This window comes from Harpegnathos saltator, unplaced genomic scaffold (genome assembly GCF_003227715.2).
Source record: "Harpegnathos saltator strain DR-91 unplaced genomic scaffold, Hsal_v8.6 scaffold774, whole genome shotgun sequence".
NCBI lineage: Eukaryota > Metazoa > Arthropoda > Insecta > Hymenoptera > Formicidae > Harpegnathos > Harpegnathos saltator.
The window spans coordinates 607,394-622,933 of record NW_020230620.1 but is presented as its reverse complement, the minus strand read 5'-3'; the positions used below and the strand labels follow the sequence as shown (position 1 = coordinate 622,933).

The window sequence follows — 15,540 nt, the reverse complement described above, 5'->3', positions numbered from 1 at the left end:
TAGAAAGAAGTATTTCAAACGCCTTTACAGCATGATTACTCTCAAGTTTCTCATTGCATATATCAACTGTATACACCCTGCTGTCGAAATGACAGCATCTCGTCCAACGTAGGCATGAGTGTTGTGAATAATGATTGCGCAGTATGTACAAACAATATTAAAAATAACATGACTATCATTATTATTTCTGCGTAAAAAATTGTTTTATCACAAGCTTTCAGTCGCAACGTGATGCGTATAAATATACATTTCACGTAATCGTTATCGCATTGTGTGATATCGCAATTTTATTATTATTATTATTATTATTATTATATTATTATATTTTCTTTGTCTTACTTGAATATTGTTCATTTATGATATGATTATTTAATCTTGCGCATTGTAGAAATATTTTTTGACAAAAATACTGATATAAAAAATTTGACTAACAGATTATATAATATTAAAAATTAATATAGAACTAGCTGAAGAGAAAGATATGCAAGATCTGTTATATTTCAGAAAGTTACTCTATCTCTATGTTAGATTTGTAGTTTAATTTATTATATTGATTTATTTCAATAGCTTTTTATCTTAATTTATCTTGTATACATTTATATATATATATATGAGAATAGAAGATTAGGGTTTTGCTTAAATGCAAATTATATTTATAAAACTCATTTAAAAAATATATACCTCTGTAATCTAATATATATAATTTTTTTCAGATGAGGATAAATGTTTGTGAGAATATACTTAACTGTGTGATGATTAAGTAATCAACATAATCCAATATAAAGATCTTAATGGTTTTATGATAGCAAGCAAGTCAGTAGCACAATGTCAACGACTAACCACTTGAATGATATTTTAAGTATGCAGGATATAATAGAACTGGTTAAGCTCCTTCGTCAAAATGGTGACAAGGTTTTAAGTGCTTCCAGTAAATTATCATTATCAACAAAATTGCTATACAACCTCAATGAAGCATTCTCAATGATTGTAGTAGAATCTGAAGATCTGGAAACTTCATTTCATGTGTGCAATAGTTCTAAGATAGACATATTTCGTGATGTGAAATTTTTACATGATTTTGTGCAGAAGACTATAGGTCTAAAAGTAACACATTATTCTTCTGACCCCAAAGTTACCATTGATATTTCTAAATTCCGACATTTAAAGTATCTAGAGCTAAAGAAGGTACCTATCGAATTAGTGAAAGGCCTACAGAGTATCAGAGGTCAATTGGAAGGTATTGTTTGTGCTGGAAGAAAAGGAGTATCCACAATCAGTCAATTGTTAGGTAATTTTTGTATACAGAGCACACAACATTCCAAAGTTTTCAGACTTATATTTGATACAGTTCTTTTTTTCTTATCTACAGCGATATGTGGAGCTGATGCTGGTGTCGGATTTGTATGGGCATCTTTGAAACATTTAGCGTTACCTCATAATGTTCTAAATTGCTTGGATGAATCTTTAGAATTAGCACCTTGGCTTCAAACATTGGATTTAAGCCACAACATGATCACTAGTGCTGAAGAGATATCCTGCTTGTCAAACCTGAAGTATGTCAATCTAGGTTACAACAAATTAGAAAGTATACCATCGTTCAACAAGGCAGTGTTACATTCATTACAAGTGTTAGTACTGAAGAACAATTACATTGACAGTTTAAATGGTTAGTCATTACATCTCAACAATGCGATACTATTGTACTACAAAGTTGTTCATTTTTTAATTCTATAAGTACTATGTTTGTCACACACACAGGTCTTCAAGCTTTAGAATGTCTGACTGAACTAGACTTATCATTTAATTGTTTAACGGAACATTCAGTCCTCTGGCCGCTTCAAAAGATGTCTGCCTTGTTGTGGGTGTCATTGGAAGGAAATCCTCTATCATATCATCCAAAGCATCGGATGCTGTCTTTAAGACATTTGCATCCGAGCCTGTCGAATAGCAAAGTATTACATAATTGACTTCACAAAATGCAAAATGCAATATTAATCTAACAGCTGCAACAAATTTAAGCGATCTTTACATAGTTTGTTTTAGATCATGTATTACTTTCAAAATCAGAGAAGGCACTAGTTGCGGAGAATCGAGTTTTTACAATGTGTGCAAATCAATCTGTATCATCGACTAGTACATCAATGTTCGTGAATACGTACGAACCTAGTGAGAGTAGTTCCGATAATCGAGTAACATCGTTAGCTGAAAATCTAGAAAAGAGTTTGACGAAAAGTAAGAAGAAACCAAGTTTGAAAGAAGCGATCATCGCTGAAGCCGATCAAGAAACTGAAGAGTTTAAGCAACTACCCGATGTGGTAGCGTCTTCTCATACGGGTAATTTTGAGTAAAAGATGTAGTATCAATATAAAAATATATTTTTATTTCTATGTAATAATGACATAATTTAATAATTGATTAAAATAATTGAATCCATTAGAATAAGGAAGATATTTAATTTTTGTGACATTCTCAATCAAATTACATTTTGTTTTTTCTCTTCCAGAGATGTCGACCGATCATTTAGAGACGAAAAAACGCATGTTAGCTCTCCGAGAGAGGTTTGGCGAGGACAACTGGCTGAGTAGTCACGCGGGGACTTTTGTTCAAGACATCATGGGTCTGCATTCCGTTTCGCAACCAGCTACATTGTCAGTAACGAGAATACAGACTTTGGCTGATGTTGACGCGACATCATCTCTTCACGAGTCTCTGATTTACATGATGGACAGCGAACAATCTCTCGAGGAGTCTGAATCACAGGAAATCGCAGTACAGGCGGATGTTGAACAAGAGGATATTTCTCAGAACGAAGAAACGTTACCGGACGAGTCTGTGGAAACGGAAGAAGTTATTCCTGTGATCGAGTATGATCCTAAAGAAGGTGACGATCGCGCAACGTAAAATTAAATTACCGAACAATGTTATCAATTGTGCGATAGTTTAAGAGATTTTTGCAACCTAACTTGTTTTACAGTCGTCCATAAATGCTGATGTCTTTTTTTTTTTCTTTTCTTTTAGAAACTGCAGATGTGTATCTCGTCCACAAGCGAAAGAACGACGATGAGAAGGAGTATGTCTTTCTGACGATAACTCCTGCGTAAGTCTTTGTTCTTCCGCATACTCCTCGGATTTATTACATCTTATGATTTACCGTAATACTACCAAGATATGACATCTTTTATCGTGGACTTTACAGAGATATCAAAGAGAGAGAAACGACCACTGGAAAAGTTAAGTATTCTTGGTCAACAAATTCGGTGCTATCCTGCGTCTTAGGTAGAAGCAAGTCACCCACAGTTGATATTATTTTTGACACTACGCGGAAAGATCGAGAAAACAGACGGTATTTTGCGGAACCGAATGATGCGAAGGTATTGAGAAAATAAGCAAATTTTACGATTTTATATTTTCCCGTATAATGTAAATAAATCTCTTGCAGGAAATTGTAGCAACGATCAGTGAACAGCTCGAAGCACGGCCGATATTGTTGAAAGTCTTCAAGTGCATGAAATGTTCGACGCAGTTTTCGCAAGACGCGGAATATGTCAGGCTCGCTGTTACGTCAGCAACAGGTTTGTTCATCGCAGACGCCTTTTTGAAGATAATAGCAAAAGTAACGATTCTTTCAGGTGCGAAACAATTTAAATGCCCCGCTTGTGGCAGCAGTTTGGTCATCGAGACGGAAACTTCGCCCAACGCGGACAGTCAAATAGCGGAGAATTTTGCGGGTGCCAATTTGCAACACTCCGAATCATATTCCAGTATCGGTAAGCAATATCTTCGTGCTCGCAGCATGCAGAGTACCTCAAGCTCGATAAAAAATGAATATAGAAAGTTATATACAATCAGCTGCGTAGCTCTTGATGGCCGTCGTATCGCAATCCTTCTAATCTGCAATATTAAATTTGCATCTGTTGGACAATTATCCATAATTTGAAGTTGTGCGAAACGATGATTAGAAACTGCGAAGAGATTGTGGGTCGTTACTGAAAGAACGATAACACAAAGGATGAGATTGAATTTTCGACACGTGTGGCAAGCAAGAATTACAAAGACACGAGAGTCGATTGACACATTGTTGTAGTTTGAACGGCATTGAATATTTTGTTTTTGTCCTTAGTGTCTCGTACATTAGTTACGGATCACACCATGCGTGCATCGCTCACACAAAGCAATTAACCGTATTGAAGGCGTAATTAATAGATTGGCCTTAAAGCAATTAAGTCTTGCCATTCGGCACCCGATCAATTAATCGAATGACTGTGAATGCTCTAATGTTAGTTAATACGTATATTAATATATATGATATATATGATATATATATATATATATATATATATATATATATATATATATATATATATAGCCCAATGCGTGTCTGTGAGTTTTACTTGATGGGAACTATAACATACTAATCCCGGTGCAGGTGGAACGGAAGGTGGAGCTAAATCCGTCACCACTTCTCTGGTGCACTCCGAATCTCACATTCAAGCTCAAGTCTGCTGTAAGCTTCAGTCACAATAGTAAATTTTACGTTACAGCACTCTCTACTCTATACTTTCTGTAAACGGCCTTCAGCCGTCAGAAGTCGAGTCTCTCTCGCTCTATTTCTCTCTCTTTCTCTCTCTATCCCTTCTCATCTTTTGGTCTGAAAATGAGGCCGCAGCTTGAGATAAAAAGCTCGGTGGCTAAAGGGTTAAAGTCTCTTCACATGATAAAAATTCAGGCAGTATCGTAGTCTTCTCTTAATTTTCTTTCGGCGTTCTAAGCGCCTGTAGTTCCTACTTTTCATTTGTAAGTATGACGTATCGTTATATATCGGAGAAAAATCAAACTTCTATTCGATTCAAAAGAACTATATTTGATTTAAGAAAAAAGAAATGAGAATAATTGAGATTGCTTTTCAACTGTGCTATCGTTGTTGTCGTCAGGTTCAGCGACAAGTCTAGAAGAGTCGAGGGGCTCCACGCCATCTGCAAACGCGCAAACGAAAAAGTACGAGAGCGACATAGAAATACTCAGCAACCCTAGCCAGAGTAGCATCGAAGTTTTAGATGAAGCACAAAAGTTAGTAAATTGTGTTTACATTTATCCTACCGTAATTGATACCGTGCTGATTTGCTTCAATATTCATTGGTGCAGGACCAATCTCACGCCAAAACGGAAACGCTCAATTGAAGAAAGGCGCGCCGCAATAGCTCCTTCTTTAATAACAATTCCGGATGTAACACCAGTCATGGCAGGCCTTACGGAAAGTAGTTCTTCGGGTGTGTGTTCTGTCTGTCGTATAACTTGTTATTGAGAGCGGTTGTTACATTGTATTAATTTAATTTAATAGACTGATGTTATTTACAGGTTCGTTGACCGACAGCATATGCACAGCATACGAAAATAAGATGGCTAAATCAGCAAATGTTGACGCGAAGTCGCACAGCAGTGATGGCGAGAAGGAAACCGCGTTCGCCCCTGTAACAAACTTGACATCGATGTTGGGAGGTAATCTAATCGATCACTATAAAGTAATATTAGAAGTACTTTAATAAGAGACTGTTGCAATGTTCGTTGCAACAATGAACGACATTTCCGTAATATTCACGTTCTCGTTCGTAGGTTTGCTCCAAAGCATCAAAATCGGCAGCAATAAAATGTTGAAAGGCGAGGAGGCCTCGAGTTTCTTCGGTAGCAGTGTGCAATATTCATATACCGATTTTAGCAGTATAGATCACAGAATCAAGTTGCACATCATCCTAAATGTGTTTGAGCACGAGAACGAAGAGCTAGTCCTTCTTCTCAGGGTACTGATATACATTGTTCAAATGCAACTCTAACGATATATTGAAAACCGCAAATTGGCACAATCGATTAAATTGGGATTTTAAAAAATTCAAAAAGGTGTCGAGAATATGAAGAACAGTTAGCTGACAGTTAGTGACAGTTGACTTTAACTAAAGAGATCCTCACGAGGAAACTTGCAATTGGTGATATTTTTTTCTCTTTTATGTTTATCTATCGTAGGCAGACATTTTGATGCATTCTATGCAAGAAACTTTTCCTGGATGCCTAGTACTGTCTACATCTAAGGTTTACATTCTTAGGATTAACGGGCCAGAAGGGTGAGCGCAGTTTAATAATAATAATAATACTAATAGTAAAAAGGGAAATCGGAGCCTTATTAAGAATTATGATTAAGAATCAAAATGAACTTGCGACAGAGAGGACCCACAACGATGGCTTCACAAAGAAGTCAGCTGGACGATGGACAGACTGAGATCCTTCGTACCATTGCCGTTCAAACAAGGTGTTCTGATTGAGCTGCAACAACCTGGTAAAACTAATGAGGAGCATCTGAGCATCACGGTGCTCTGCATCTTGCAAGATTTCCAGAGAACGTCAAACTTTTTGTTCTATATCACAGGTAAAAAAATATTTTATGATGATGTAAAAGTGCACGGCATTTGTGCGTGTTTAGGAAATCTTATAATTAGGATATAATTGACAGTGACATTCGAGCTGTTCTCACATGTTGTGTATCGATAGATCTGCAGTTACCTCCGAGCTGCGAAGTAGAGTTTACCGTTCCGGAGCACTGCAGTACCTTGATGCACAATCTACTAACTAGCACTGCAAATTATCAGGCTGGAGATTCTGTACGATTATTGGCAATGTTCTCCTTCGCGGTTCTAAAACAGCAGAGCGACACTGTCAAGCTGAAGCTGTCTGGCTTGATTGTGATGGGTTCTGTACTGGTGATACTGGAGGACAACGCCCAGTGGCTAATGCCAGAGAGCAATCGAATGCCTTTGATTGCCAGAGAGCAGGCTATGAGCAATTTAATCGCGATAGTTAGTGGCCTCAGATTATTTTTATCGCTTAATCGAATTACAATTCGCGGCTCGAGATGATTTTGCAAACAAAAGTATATTGTACAAAAAATGATGATTTTTGATCGGTATACGCATCGTTGCTGGTTGTTACAATACTAATTATCTAAGAGATACAGCATCAGCTAACGTATTAATGATATATCTGTAGGAACACTGTGACACTTCGTTAACTTTGAACTTCCTGGATGAGGTCGCAGGACTCGAGGAAAGTTGGAACTTGGAGTTCGTCTCTCCTGGTGCAGTCGAGGCTGTAATCAGTTCCATACAGCCTCCGTGGGAAGAATTGTTCTCGATACCTTTACAAGTCACCTCACACACCGCACAGGATAACGTGGAGAAAGTTTAAACGGTGCGTGAATTAAATTCTTAGTGGATCTTTTTTATAAATGCAAGAATGTTAAACTATTTAACCTAATTTAAATTTCTTCATCTTTATCAATCTGGAAGAAATTTTCAACACTTGTGTGACTTTTGAAAGTAGATTCTTTATCATTTCTGAATTTATAGAGACGAAAACGTTTTAGAACTTTACGAGATATAGAAAATCGATGATAAATTCAGTGATAATTAAGAGGCTATCTCGATAGAATATCAATATACAACAAAGTTTCCAGTGGTGTTATAAACGCCTGGAATGTTATATAATTTACAAATATATTCAGCTAAATTTCCGTTTCTTCCGCATATATAACTTCGTAGCTAAGGTTTTTCAATATTGCATGTGATGCAATCTTTTCTGTGCTTGTGCGGATTTTAGGGATTTCGTATAATTTAGAGAACTCTCTCTCTCTCTCTCTCTCTCTTTCTCTCTCTACTGTTGTTCAATTTGACATTTTCACTCAACATTAGTTCTCATCGAGCGCCTCTGACTGTGATATGTATATTTCAAACTTTATAATAAATATTACGAGACTCAAATGTTTACTGTAGATATTTGTATCAAGATATTATTGTAATTTATATTTTGTAACAAAGTGTGATATAAATATAATTATGACCTTACAAGAGATGCACTCTTCTCGATTCTTATTTGTACTATGCGATATCGGGTGTTCTTTTCAAGAGAAAGGCCGCAATGAAATGTGCACAGTTTCATTTTAACGTGTATTTCAGCTGATAGAAGGTGCAATTTGCTCCTGCTTTTGTGTAGTAACCCGTGTTTGCAACACTTAAAAAGCTGTGACATATATACGATTCACAATGGTATGCACTGTCGTGAATACTTAATGGGACACTCGTTCTCAATACTTTATGCAGTGCTAAACGTTTCAGTCATTCATAAGAATGTTATGCCTTCCTTCGTAACCGTTTCACAGTTTCGTGAGCGTATCTTGCATCGGAGACACAATTCAGAGTGCGTGTAGACAAATAATAAAATAAGAAAGTTATCTCCGACACAAAGATAACACCAAGATATTTATGTTGTGCATTTTTATTAATGGGATAGTGAATTGGGATAGTGAATTTTTACATAAGAATTGCAAAAATGCGCATTATCTCACATGCTACAGTGACATGGGTCATTTTCATCATCGTGCCGAGCACCAGTGGCTTTGGATATGGCAAAAGAGGTACACCAGCTTTTTCTAACATTGTCATAAAACTTAACTGTTGTCAGAAAACTCAATTAATGAGAGATCAATATTTACGTCAAAGCGCTTCGTTTTTTAGAACAACATTTGTGGCCAAAGACGCACAAATTATGCGCGGGTAAGCTGCAGTCACCGGTATCTATATCTACATCCAAGGCGATCCCTTTACCGCTTCCAGCACTCGAAATGATCGGCTACCACGACTTTCTTCCAATGCCGCAAACACTTATAAACGACGGACGAACTGGTAGGTGTGCCCTCGACTTACAATACTTATGGAAGTCGTCGCATTTTCTGACAGTATGCGCACCTCTTTTTAGTCAAGCTCACGATAAACAAGAATGCGATACGCGAGAAGTTACCGTATGTATTCGGCGCCACGTTGAAGCCAAATCAGCAGTACGAAATAGAGCAACTGCACTTTCACTGGGGTGCGAAAAACAACAGGGGTGCTGAGCATGTGCTGAATGGCTTGAGGTGATGGTCATACTGCTTTACGAGAACAATTCATAATAGCGAAAAGTATTAGAGTAATTAAAGATCAATGATCGTAGATACCCCATGGAAATGCATATTGTGCATCGCAGTCTGGCATATGCGAATTTTTCGCAAGCATTACAGCACGAAGACGGTGTAGTCGTAGTGGCTGCTCTCTTTCAAGTACTTCCATTCTCCAAATTCTCCAAATTTACGTTAGACTTTGATCGAGAACTTAGATCCTAAGATTTATGGTAACTGACCGAATCTGTGAGATGATACTCGGCTGTAATCACACGATTTCAGTTGCAAGATGAGCACAACGAACACCTCCGACCATTCCTAGAACGGTTACCGGATGTAAAATGGGCGCATGCAGAGCTATCCGTTAATATATCTATAACTCTAACATCCTTGATACCATCGGACACTGATGTTTTTTACACGTACAAAGGATCTCTCACCACTCCGCCGTGTAGCGAAGTAATCACCTGGATAATCTTCGCAACTCCAGTCCCGATATCTTTTCGTCAAGTATTTCATATTATAATTATATTTTATTGTTTCGTTTAATGGATCGTCGAATAATGGCATCCACTTGTCATAGATGAACATATTCCGGATCCTTTCAAATGGCAAAGAAACGTTAGAAGACAATTTTAGACAATTGCAAGATGTTGGTCAGCGCAAGATATACACCAGGAGAATGCACACGTGGCTTTTGCTTAAACATAGCAATTTGCAATCGAATTTCGCGAACTTAAGTTGGTTTTGGACTTGATGCAATTGGACTTGGTACAGGGTGCAGTAATAATTAGCTCGATTAAATGTGCAGTACATTAGTATTTATGAAAAAATAGGAAAAGTGATAATCTCTATTTTTACCTCTATTATATTTATATTAAGTCGTCACAAATGAAACACCTGTTTCATATGCAATAATCTAATAGTAATAAAAGAAAATTATAAATTGTGGCAAAAATGATTGTTATAAAAAATATTTGTAGCAAAAGCTCCTCCTTTATTCCTCTATAAATTATTCGATAAATAATAGTTGGAATTCCATTACAAGATAAATTCTTGTTAAATTACAAAGATGTTTAATAGCGACTTGCTATTAGTATTATTTGAATTGATAATAAATTATAAACCATTCTATTATTTATACAGTCTTCAGATCACAAAGATTTTTGTATGAGGATATTCCTATGTTGGTAATAATGATCCAAGTTGTTAGAGAAATACCATTCTTATGTTGAGATGGCCAGCTTAATAAATCTTGGATTGGCCATAGTATATCCTTTGGTAAATTAATTACTATCTCATTGTTATACATATACAGTAATAACAATATTAATATTCGCTGAAAGTATCACAGATATTTTGATTAAGATTAAAATATAAAAAAATCATTCAATTGTAAATATTAACATTAAGTGCCACTGTCATTACACGCAGATGATGGAGTCATCACCTTTAAAGACTCATATATTCAAATATGGACGATGTGGCACTTAACATGTTAAATGAGAAACCTACGTACATTCACCACGTAAAAGGTGCAAGTTAAGGACAGTTGTAGTTTTAATCTCCAATTTTGCCGCTGTTTTACTGTATGAAAAAAAAATTGGATTTGAATATTTTTATAAATACAAACATAGATACATAAAAAGATGATATTACTACAATATATTTTTAAATTTACATATTAAACAAGAAATATAAAAACTTACTGTTGTCTTTTAAGATACTTTCTGCTTTGTTGTATTTGCGCTGAAGCTTAGCATACTTGGCAAATTCATTTACCATAGAAATTTCGGCCATTTGTTGTTTCAAATTTTTTAGTTCGTCCCATAACTCGCGATCATAATCTTTTCGCGTGTATAATCGCGATAATATCTATATTTTATTAGATAAAATTTTAATTCAGAGTGGTGTAATTGAGAATTTCAATACAGCAATAATATGAAATATTGATATATATATATATATATATATATATTTATTTACTTTTATATGATATAATGTGAATATGATATGAATATGATATGAATAATGATATGAAAATGATTTATATGATAAATATACATAAACATATTTAAAATACTTACAAGTTTGATCAGAAATGGTACAACATCACATGAGATGCATACCAAAGTAGTTATTATAAGTAAATTCATATCGCACAATCTAACAACACGTACTCACTGTTGCTGTGATTATAGGTTATATTTAGACATAAACAGATGCAAAAATATGATTAGAATCGTAGCACATACATTATAATGTTTCAATTTAATGTGTTCTTTGATATCACTCACAGTTTTTTTTAATAATTATGCATATAGTTCGTACGAGATACTATCATGTTTCTTGATATGTCACCGTTGATTATATTCACTTTCCAGCTCTGTCGGTAATTACTTAATGCGCACGCTACCAACATAAGATTACTAAAATAAAAATCACAAACTTTAGGCAAATTTTTATATATATATTTTTTATATATGTATTAATATAACATTCGTCGACTCCATCATGATATATAATTATATTCAGCAAAGTAACGTAATTATACAAATTTTTCAAGGCGTCAAACGTTTAGGATCACGTGGGAACATGGACACCTTGCGAATATTATCCAGTCCGAGATATAGCATCACCACACGTTCCAAACCTATCCCACCACCAGCGTGCGGTGGACAGCCATACCGGAAAGCGTCGATATAAGATTTGATTTTTTCAATATCTGAAACAAAACACTCAATTACTAAACGAGTGATTGAGGAAATTCGTACGAATGCCAAGATTTCAGAAAGACACGTGACAGAAGAAATAAATATATAAATTTATCATTCTTTGCCTTTGGAAGAATATTTTTAACATTTTTATATGAACAAAAACTTCCCTCACCGATTCCATGATGCTTAGCACGCTCGGTGAGAAATTCTGGATCATGAATACGCTGCGCGCCAGATATGATTTCCTCACCTCGCATAAACATGTCATACGAGTTGGAAATTTTCTGTGATTAAAGATAGATAGAAAAGTAATAATATTAATATTTCATGATAAAACATGATGTATTGTTATTATCGGAACAATTGAACACTTACAGGATTATTTGGGTCTGGCATAGTGTAGAAAGGCCTCACAGCAAGTGGATACTTATCCAAAATGTAAAAGTCTGTGTCATACTAAAAGAAATAAATTTGTAATGTGAGCAAACGGAAATTCAATATGGCATATTAATTACGAGGAAAATAATTGAATAAATGTGTCAAAAAAATCATGTCAAAGTTGATCAAAATATTACATAAAAAATTTTTGAGTTTTATTATTGCATTGTGTGTGTGTGTGTGTGTGTGTGTGTGTGTGTGTGTGTTTGTGCGCGCGCACGCTCCTACCTTCCTAATAATTTGTTATTTTATTTGTCCTGAAATTTCCCGATATTTTACCTTGGCCTTGACGAGCTTTCCCAAAAGCTTTTCATCTGGTGTCGAAAGATCATCCTCTTCGCCCAAAGTCACGCCTGCTTCGGCCAACAACTCAATCGCTTGAGGAAACTCCAATCTTAAAGCTGGCTCCAGGAACTTGAAAGGCTCTACTGCGTACTGTTTATTTACTGCTGCTATATCGTCCGCGTATCTATGAAATTCCCACAAAATTAATTACTACTGTGTAAATAGAAAAAACTATGCCAACAATAAAAATTGATGAAAGCTTTACCAATTAAGTTAACTTTAGTAACTGTGAGAATACACTTATGTGTGCACATTCACATCTATCACTAAAATATACTTTTATATATATATATATATATATATCACCAACTTGTCACGCAAGCCTTTGAACAGATCGGTGAACATTTGTCCGATGGTATCTACTACCTCATGATAATGATACTTGAAAGCCATTTCTAGATCCAGACCCACGAATTCAGTCAGGTGTCTATGCGTATTTGAGTCTTCCGCTCTAAAAACTAGTGTGACGACGTTTAAAAATTATTGTTGAAATTCACACATTAACGTGAAACGTTAAAGAGATAATTATTTTCATTGGCAAAAAATCTTTAAGTTTGTGATAACGTCTAACGAATAAAATATACCTGCTCCGACGGTAAAGACCTTATCAAAGTCGGCAGCGATTGCCATCTGCTTGTACAATTGAGGTGACTGCGCCAAATAAGCATTGCTTTTGAAATAAGATACCGTAAACACGTTCGCTCCACCCTCGCTAGCTGCAGAGATGATCTTGGGAGTATGGATTTCTACAAAACCCTGGAAATATATCAAATTAAAAGAGACTTTCTCTTATAATAAAATTAAATGCTGTTAGACTCACCTTCTTTGTTAAAATGTCTCTAAAAAGCTTACAGATACCAGCTTCTACTCTAAAGATTGCCTGATTAGCTGGAGTACGTAAATCTAACACTCTATTATCCAGTCTGGTATCCTGATTTACTCGTATGTTCAACGTCGACTCATCCATTTCATCCATTTCATTAATAGGCCTGGCAGCGTCTTCTATTTGCAGAGGAAGTTGTGGTTTTGCAGCGCTTATCACGAAGACGCATTTCAGTTCAATTTCCACATCCTTCTGCGAGCACGATTCGATCTTTATCGGCGAAGATTTTACCATACCCTCAACGTCGATTATAGATTCTTTCGTAATACTGAACAGAACAGGGCAACAATTATATTAATTTTACGAATGTACATGATATTAATTTCAACTGAGAGAATTTCTAAATAAGAATATATAATAATACAATACTGAATATATTTTGAAAATATAAACGTTTGAAAAGAGAATTTTATTTTCTATAAAACTTACTTGGATATAAATTTAATCATTTGCTTGCTTATGGTTGATCCTTCACTAGCTAATCCCTGCACTGTATAAGATTGCTGTCTCAACACGATAAAACATCGTTTGCCTGAAAATAAGATTTTTAAACTATAATTTTGATTGTACAAAATAAGTAAAGTGATATTACTTACCTTTTGCACGACTAGTATGTAAGCGACCTCTCAACCAGACTGTCTGATCTTCCAGTTCTTTATTTAGATCCTTGATTGCTTTAAACTTTCTATCCTCAAATTTTTCCTTACTTTGAATCATATTTGTTTGCCCATAACATTCCACAGACACATCCATGGATTCCTCCGCAGGTTGTTGCTGCTGTATATAGAACACAAAAGTACATTTTATTTATCGTATCATTTGTTTAAGAGAGAAATGAAAAATTGTACATGTATGTTATTTATCTGCACAATATTAATATCATATAGTAAAAACATTTATACCCTAAATAATGAAATATAATAAAGGAAAAGTTCCATATATTCTTCTCAATAAGAATACATAGTCTTATAGTCATAGAACTTACAGTCTGAGCCTTTTTTTCTGCTTTTTTTGCTGCTTTTTCTGCCTCCTTCTGCTGTTTTTTGAGTGCTTTTTTAGATATCTCATCTCTTTATATATGTAAAAAAATAAAAGTATTTTAATATATCTTTTGAAGAAATTGAATTTTTGCGTAATATGACTTCTATTTTACAAAGTATAAAGTAAAATTCCTTATATTTACATCAATAGATTTAAAAATAAATTAAGTATTAAGAAATAATTATAAAATTTAAATCCTACCCTGCTACAGGAGAATCTGCAGGTTTATCTTCACCCATCTAAAAAAGATGATGCAATATATCATTAGCAACAAATGAATATATTACATCATCCCACCAACTATTTAAAATATATTGTTGACTTCAAGTTTTACTGATAAATAATATGTTGTATTTCATTTGGATAGTAAAATATGTATGTACATGTGTGTGTGATGGTGTATATATATATATATATATAATGTGTGTGTGTGTGTGTGCATGTATATGTGTGATACCTATGCCCTTACTTTTAACCTTCAAATTGTAAAGCATATGTTGACATAGGAAGCAAAGTAAATATAAAGATTATATAATTACAACATAAAAAGATGACAAAATACAATTAATATAGATCATCATAAACAGAGATATATATATATATCTTTTTCTAGCTGCAGTTACATATGACACGATATGTGAAGGTTAGGCACAGTATCACAAACATCATTAAACAAAATAAATGATAAGGTCAATTTAAATGTATGGTATACTTACTCTGCTTCAAATAATTATTTGCAATAATTAAATTTTCCAAACAAATTGTAGATCTTGCAGCTGCAACTGTGAATTTTTACGGTGAATTTTTACGAATTACATGTGCAATTATATCGATACTAATCGACGATGGAACGTTCAGATCGAAAAGTAATATATATCGATATTATCAAGAACACCACCTTTTTGTCGATATTGATTATATCGATAAACTTGGCGCAATAATAAGACCAACTTTAAATTAAAAAAATAAGTTTTTACGCAGCGAATAGTAACAGGTAATAGAAAGTAGACTTTTGACCCTAAACGCTAAACGTTATTGGTTGATCTTGGTTAACGAATTTTGATTAAAATATTACACGTTATCTCATCGTTACTAATAAATCAAAACAATTTTGATATGAATTTTTGCAAGCATCTAAT

The 15,540-nt window shown here is 34.7% G+C and overlaps 4 protein-coding genes across 7 annotated transcripts; 2 read left to right on the top strand and 2 right to left on the bottom strand.

Annotated features, from left to right (window-relative positions):
• The first annotated feature begins 66 nt into the window (after nucleotides 1-66).
• On the top strand, nucleotides 67-7,796 carry LOC105191343 (serine/threonine-protein kinase 11-interacting protein). 4 transcript variants are annotated; one of them, XM_011154666.3, is made up of 19 exons: nucleotides 67-141; nucleotides 714-1,288; nucleotides 1,370-1,666; nucleotides 1,759-1,952; nucleotides 2,034-2,334; nucleotides 2,504-2,881; nucleotides 3,019-3,097; nucleotides 3,197-3,371; nucleotides 3,440-3,572; nucleotides 3,630-3,767; nucleotides 4,427-4,504; nucleotides 4,932-5,067; nucleotides 5,143-5,267; nucleotides 5,356-5,496; nucleotides 5,611-5,795; nucleotides 6,016-6,113; nucleotides 6,213-6,415; nucleotides 6,538-6,842; nucleotides 7,033-7,230. In XM_011154666.3, exons 2-19 carry the CDS (start codon nucleotides 826-828, stop codon nucleotides 7,228-7,230), a joined length of 3,627 nt encoding a protein of 1,208 aa, XP_011152968.1. In that variant the 5' UTR covers nucleotides 67-141; nucleotides 714-825. The 4 variants fall into 4 exon arrangements, 3 of the variants coding, with proteins under 3 accessions (XP_011152968.1, XP_011152969.1, XP_025162081.1); XR_003114100.1 differs by lacking the exon at nucleotides 7,033-7,230 and having other exon boundaries at nucleotides 6,191-6,415; nucleotides 6,538-6,699; XM_011154667.3 differs by lacking the exon at nucleotides 4,427-4,504 and having other exon boundaries at nucleotides 7,033-7,796.
• Nucleotides 7,797-7,917: 121 nt separating this feature from the next.
• Nucleotides 7,918-9,875, top strand: LOC105191342 (carbonic anhydrase 9). Its single transcript, XM_011154665.3, has 6 exons — nucleotides 7,918-8,455; nucleotides 8,556-8,723; nucleotides 8,797-8,953; nucleotides 9,031-9,136; nucleotides 9,260-9,487; nucleotides 9,561-9,875. The coding sequence occupies exons 1-6, from the start codon at nucleotides 8,371-8,373 to the stop codon at nucleotides 9,732-9,734; spliced, it is 918 nt and encodes a 305-aa protein (XP_011152967.1). The 5' UTR covers nucleotides 7,918-8,370; the 3' UTR covers nucleotides 9,735-9,875.
• Nucleotides 9,876-9,975: 100 nt separating this feature from the next.
• On the bottom strand, nucleotides 9,976-11,412 carry LOC105191368 (tail-anchored protein insertion receptor WRB). The gene is made up of 4 exons (XM_025306297.1): nucleotides 11,065-11,412; nucleotides 10,687-10,852; nucleotides 10,497-10,564; nucleotides 9,976-10,316 (listed from the first exon to the last, which is right to left on the bottom strand). Exons 1-4 carry the CDS (start codon nucleotides 11,131-11,133, stop codon nucleotides 10,116-10,118), a joined length of 504 nt encoding a protein of 167 aa, XP_025162082.1. The 5' UTR covers nucleotides 11,134-11,412; the 3' UTR covers nucleotides 9,976-10,115.
• A 30-nt stretch (nucleotides 11,413-11,442) lies between these two features.
• On the bottom strand, nucleotides 11,443-15,237 carry AspRS (aspartyl-tRNA synthetase). Its single transcript, XM_011154664.3, has 12 exons — nucleotides 15,118-15,237; nucleotides 14,603-14,640; nucleotides 14,346-14,430; nucleotides 13,957-14,137; nucleotides 13,790-13,892; nucleotides 13,298-13,628; nucleotides 13,062-13,233; nucleotides 12,788-12,935; nucleotides 12,412-12,601; nucleotides 12,070-12,150; nucleotides 11,867-11,978; nucleotides 11,443-11,702 (listed from the first exon to the last, which is right to left on the bottom strand). Exons 2-12 carry the CDS (start codon nucleotides 14,638-14,640, stop codon nucleotides 11,539-11,541), a joined length of 1,605 nt encoding a protein of 534 aa, XP_011152966.1. The 5' UTR covers nucleotides 15,118-15,237; the 3' UTR covers nucleotides 11,443-11,538.
• Nucleotides 15,238-15,540: the final 303 nt, after the last annotated feature.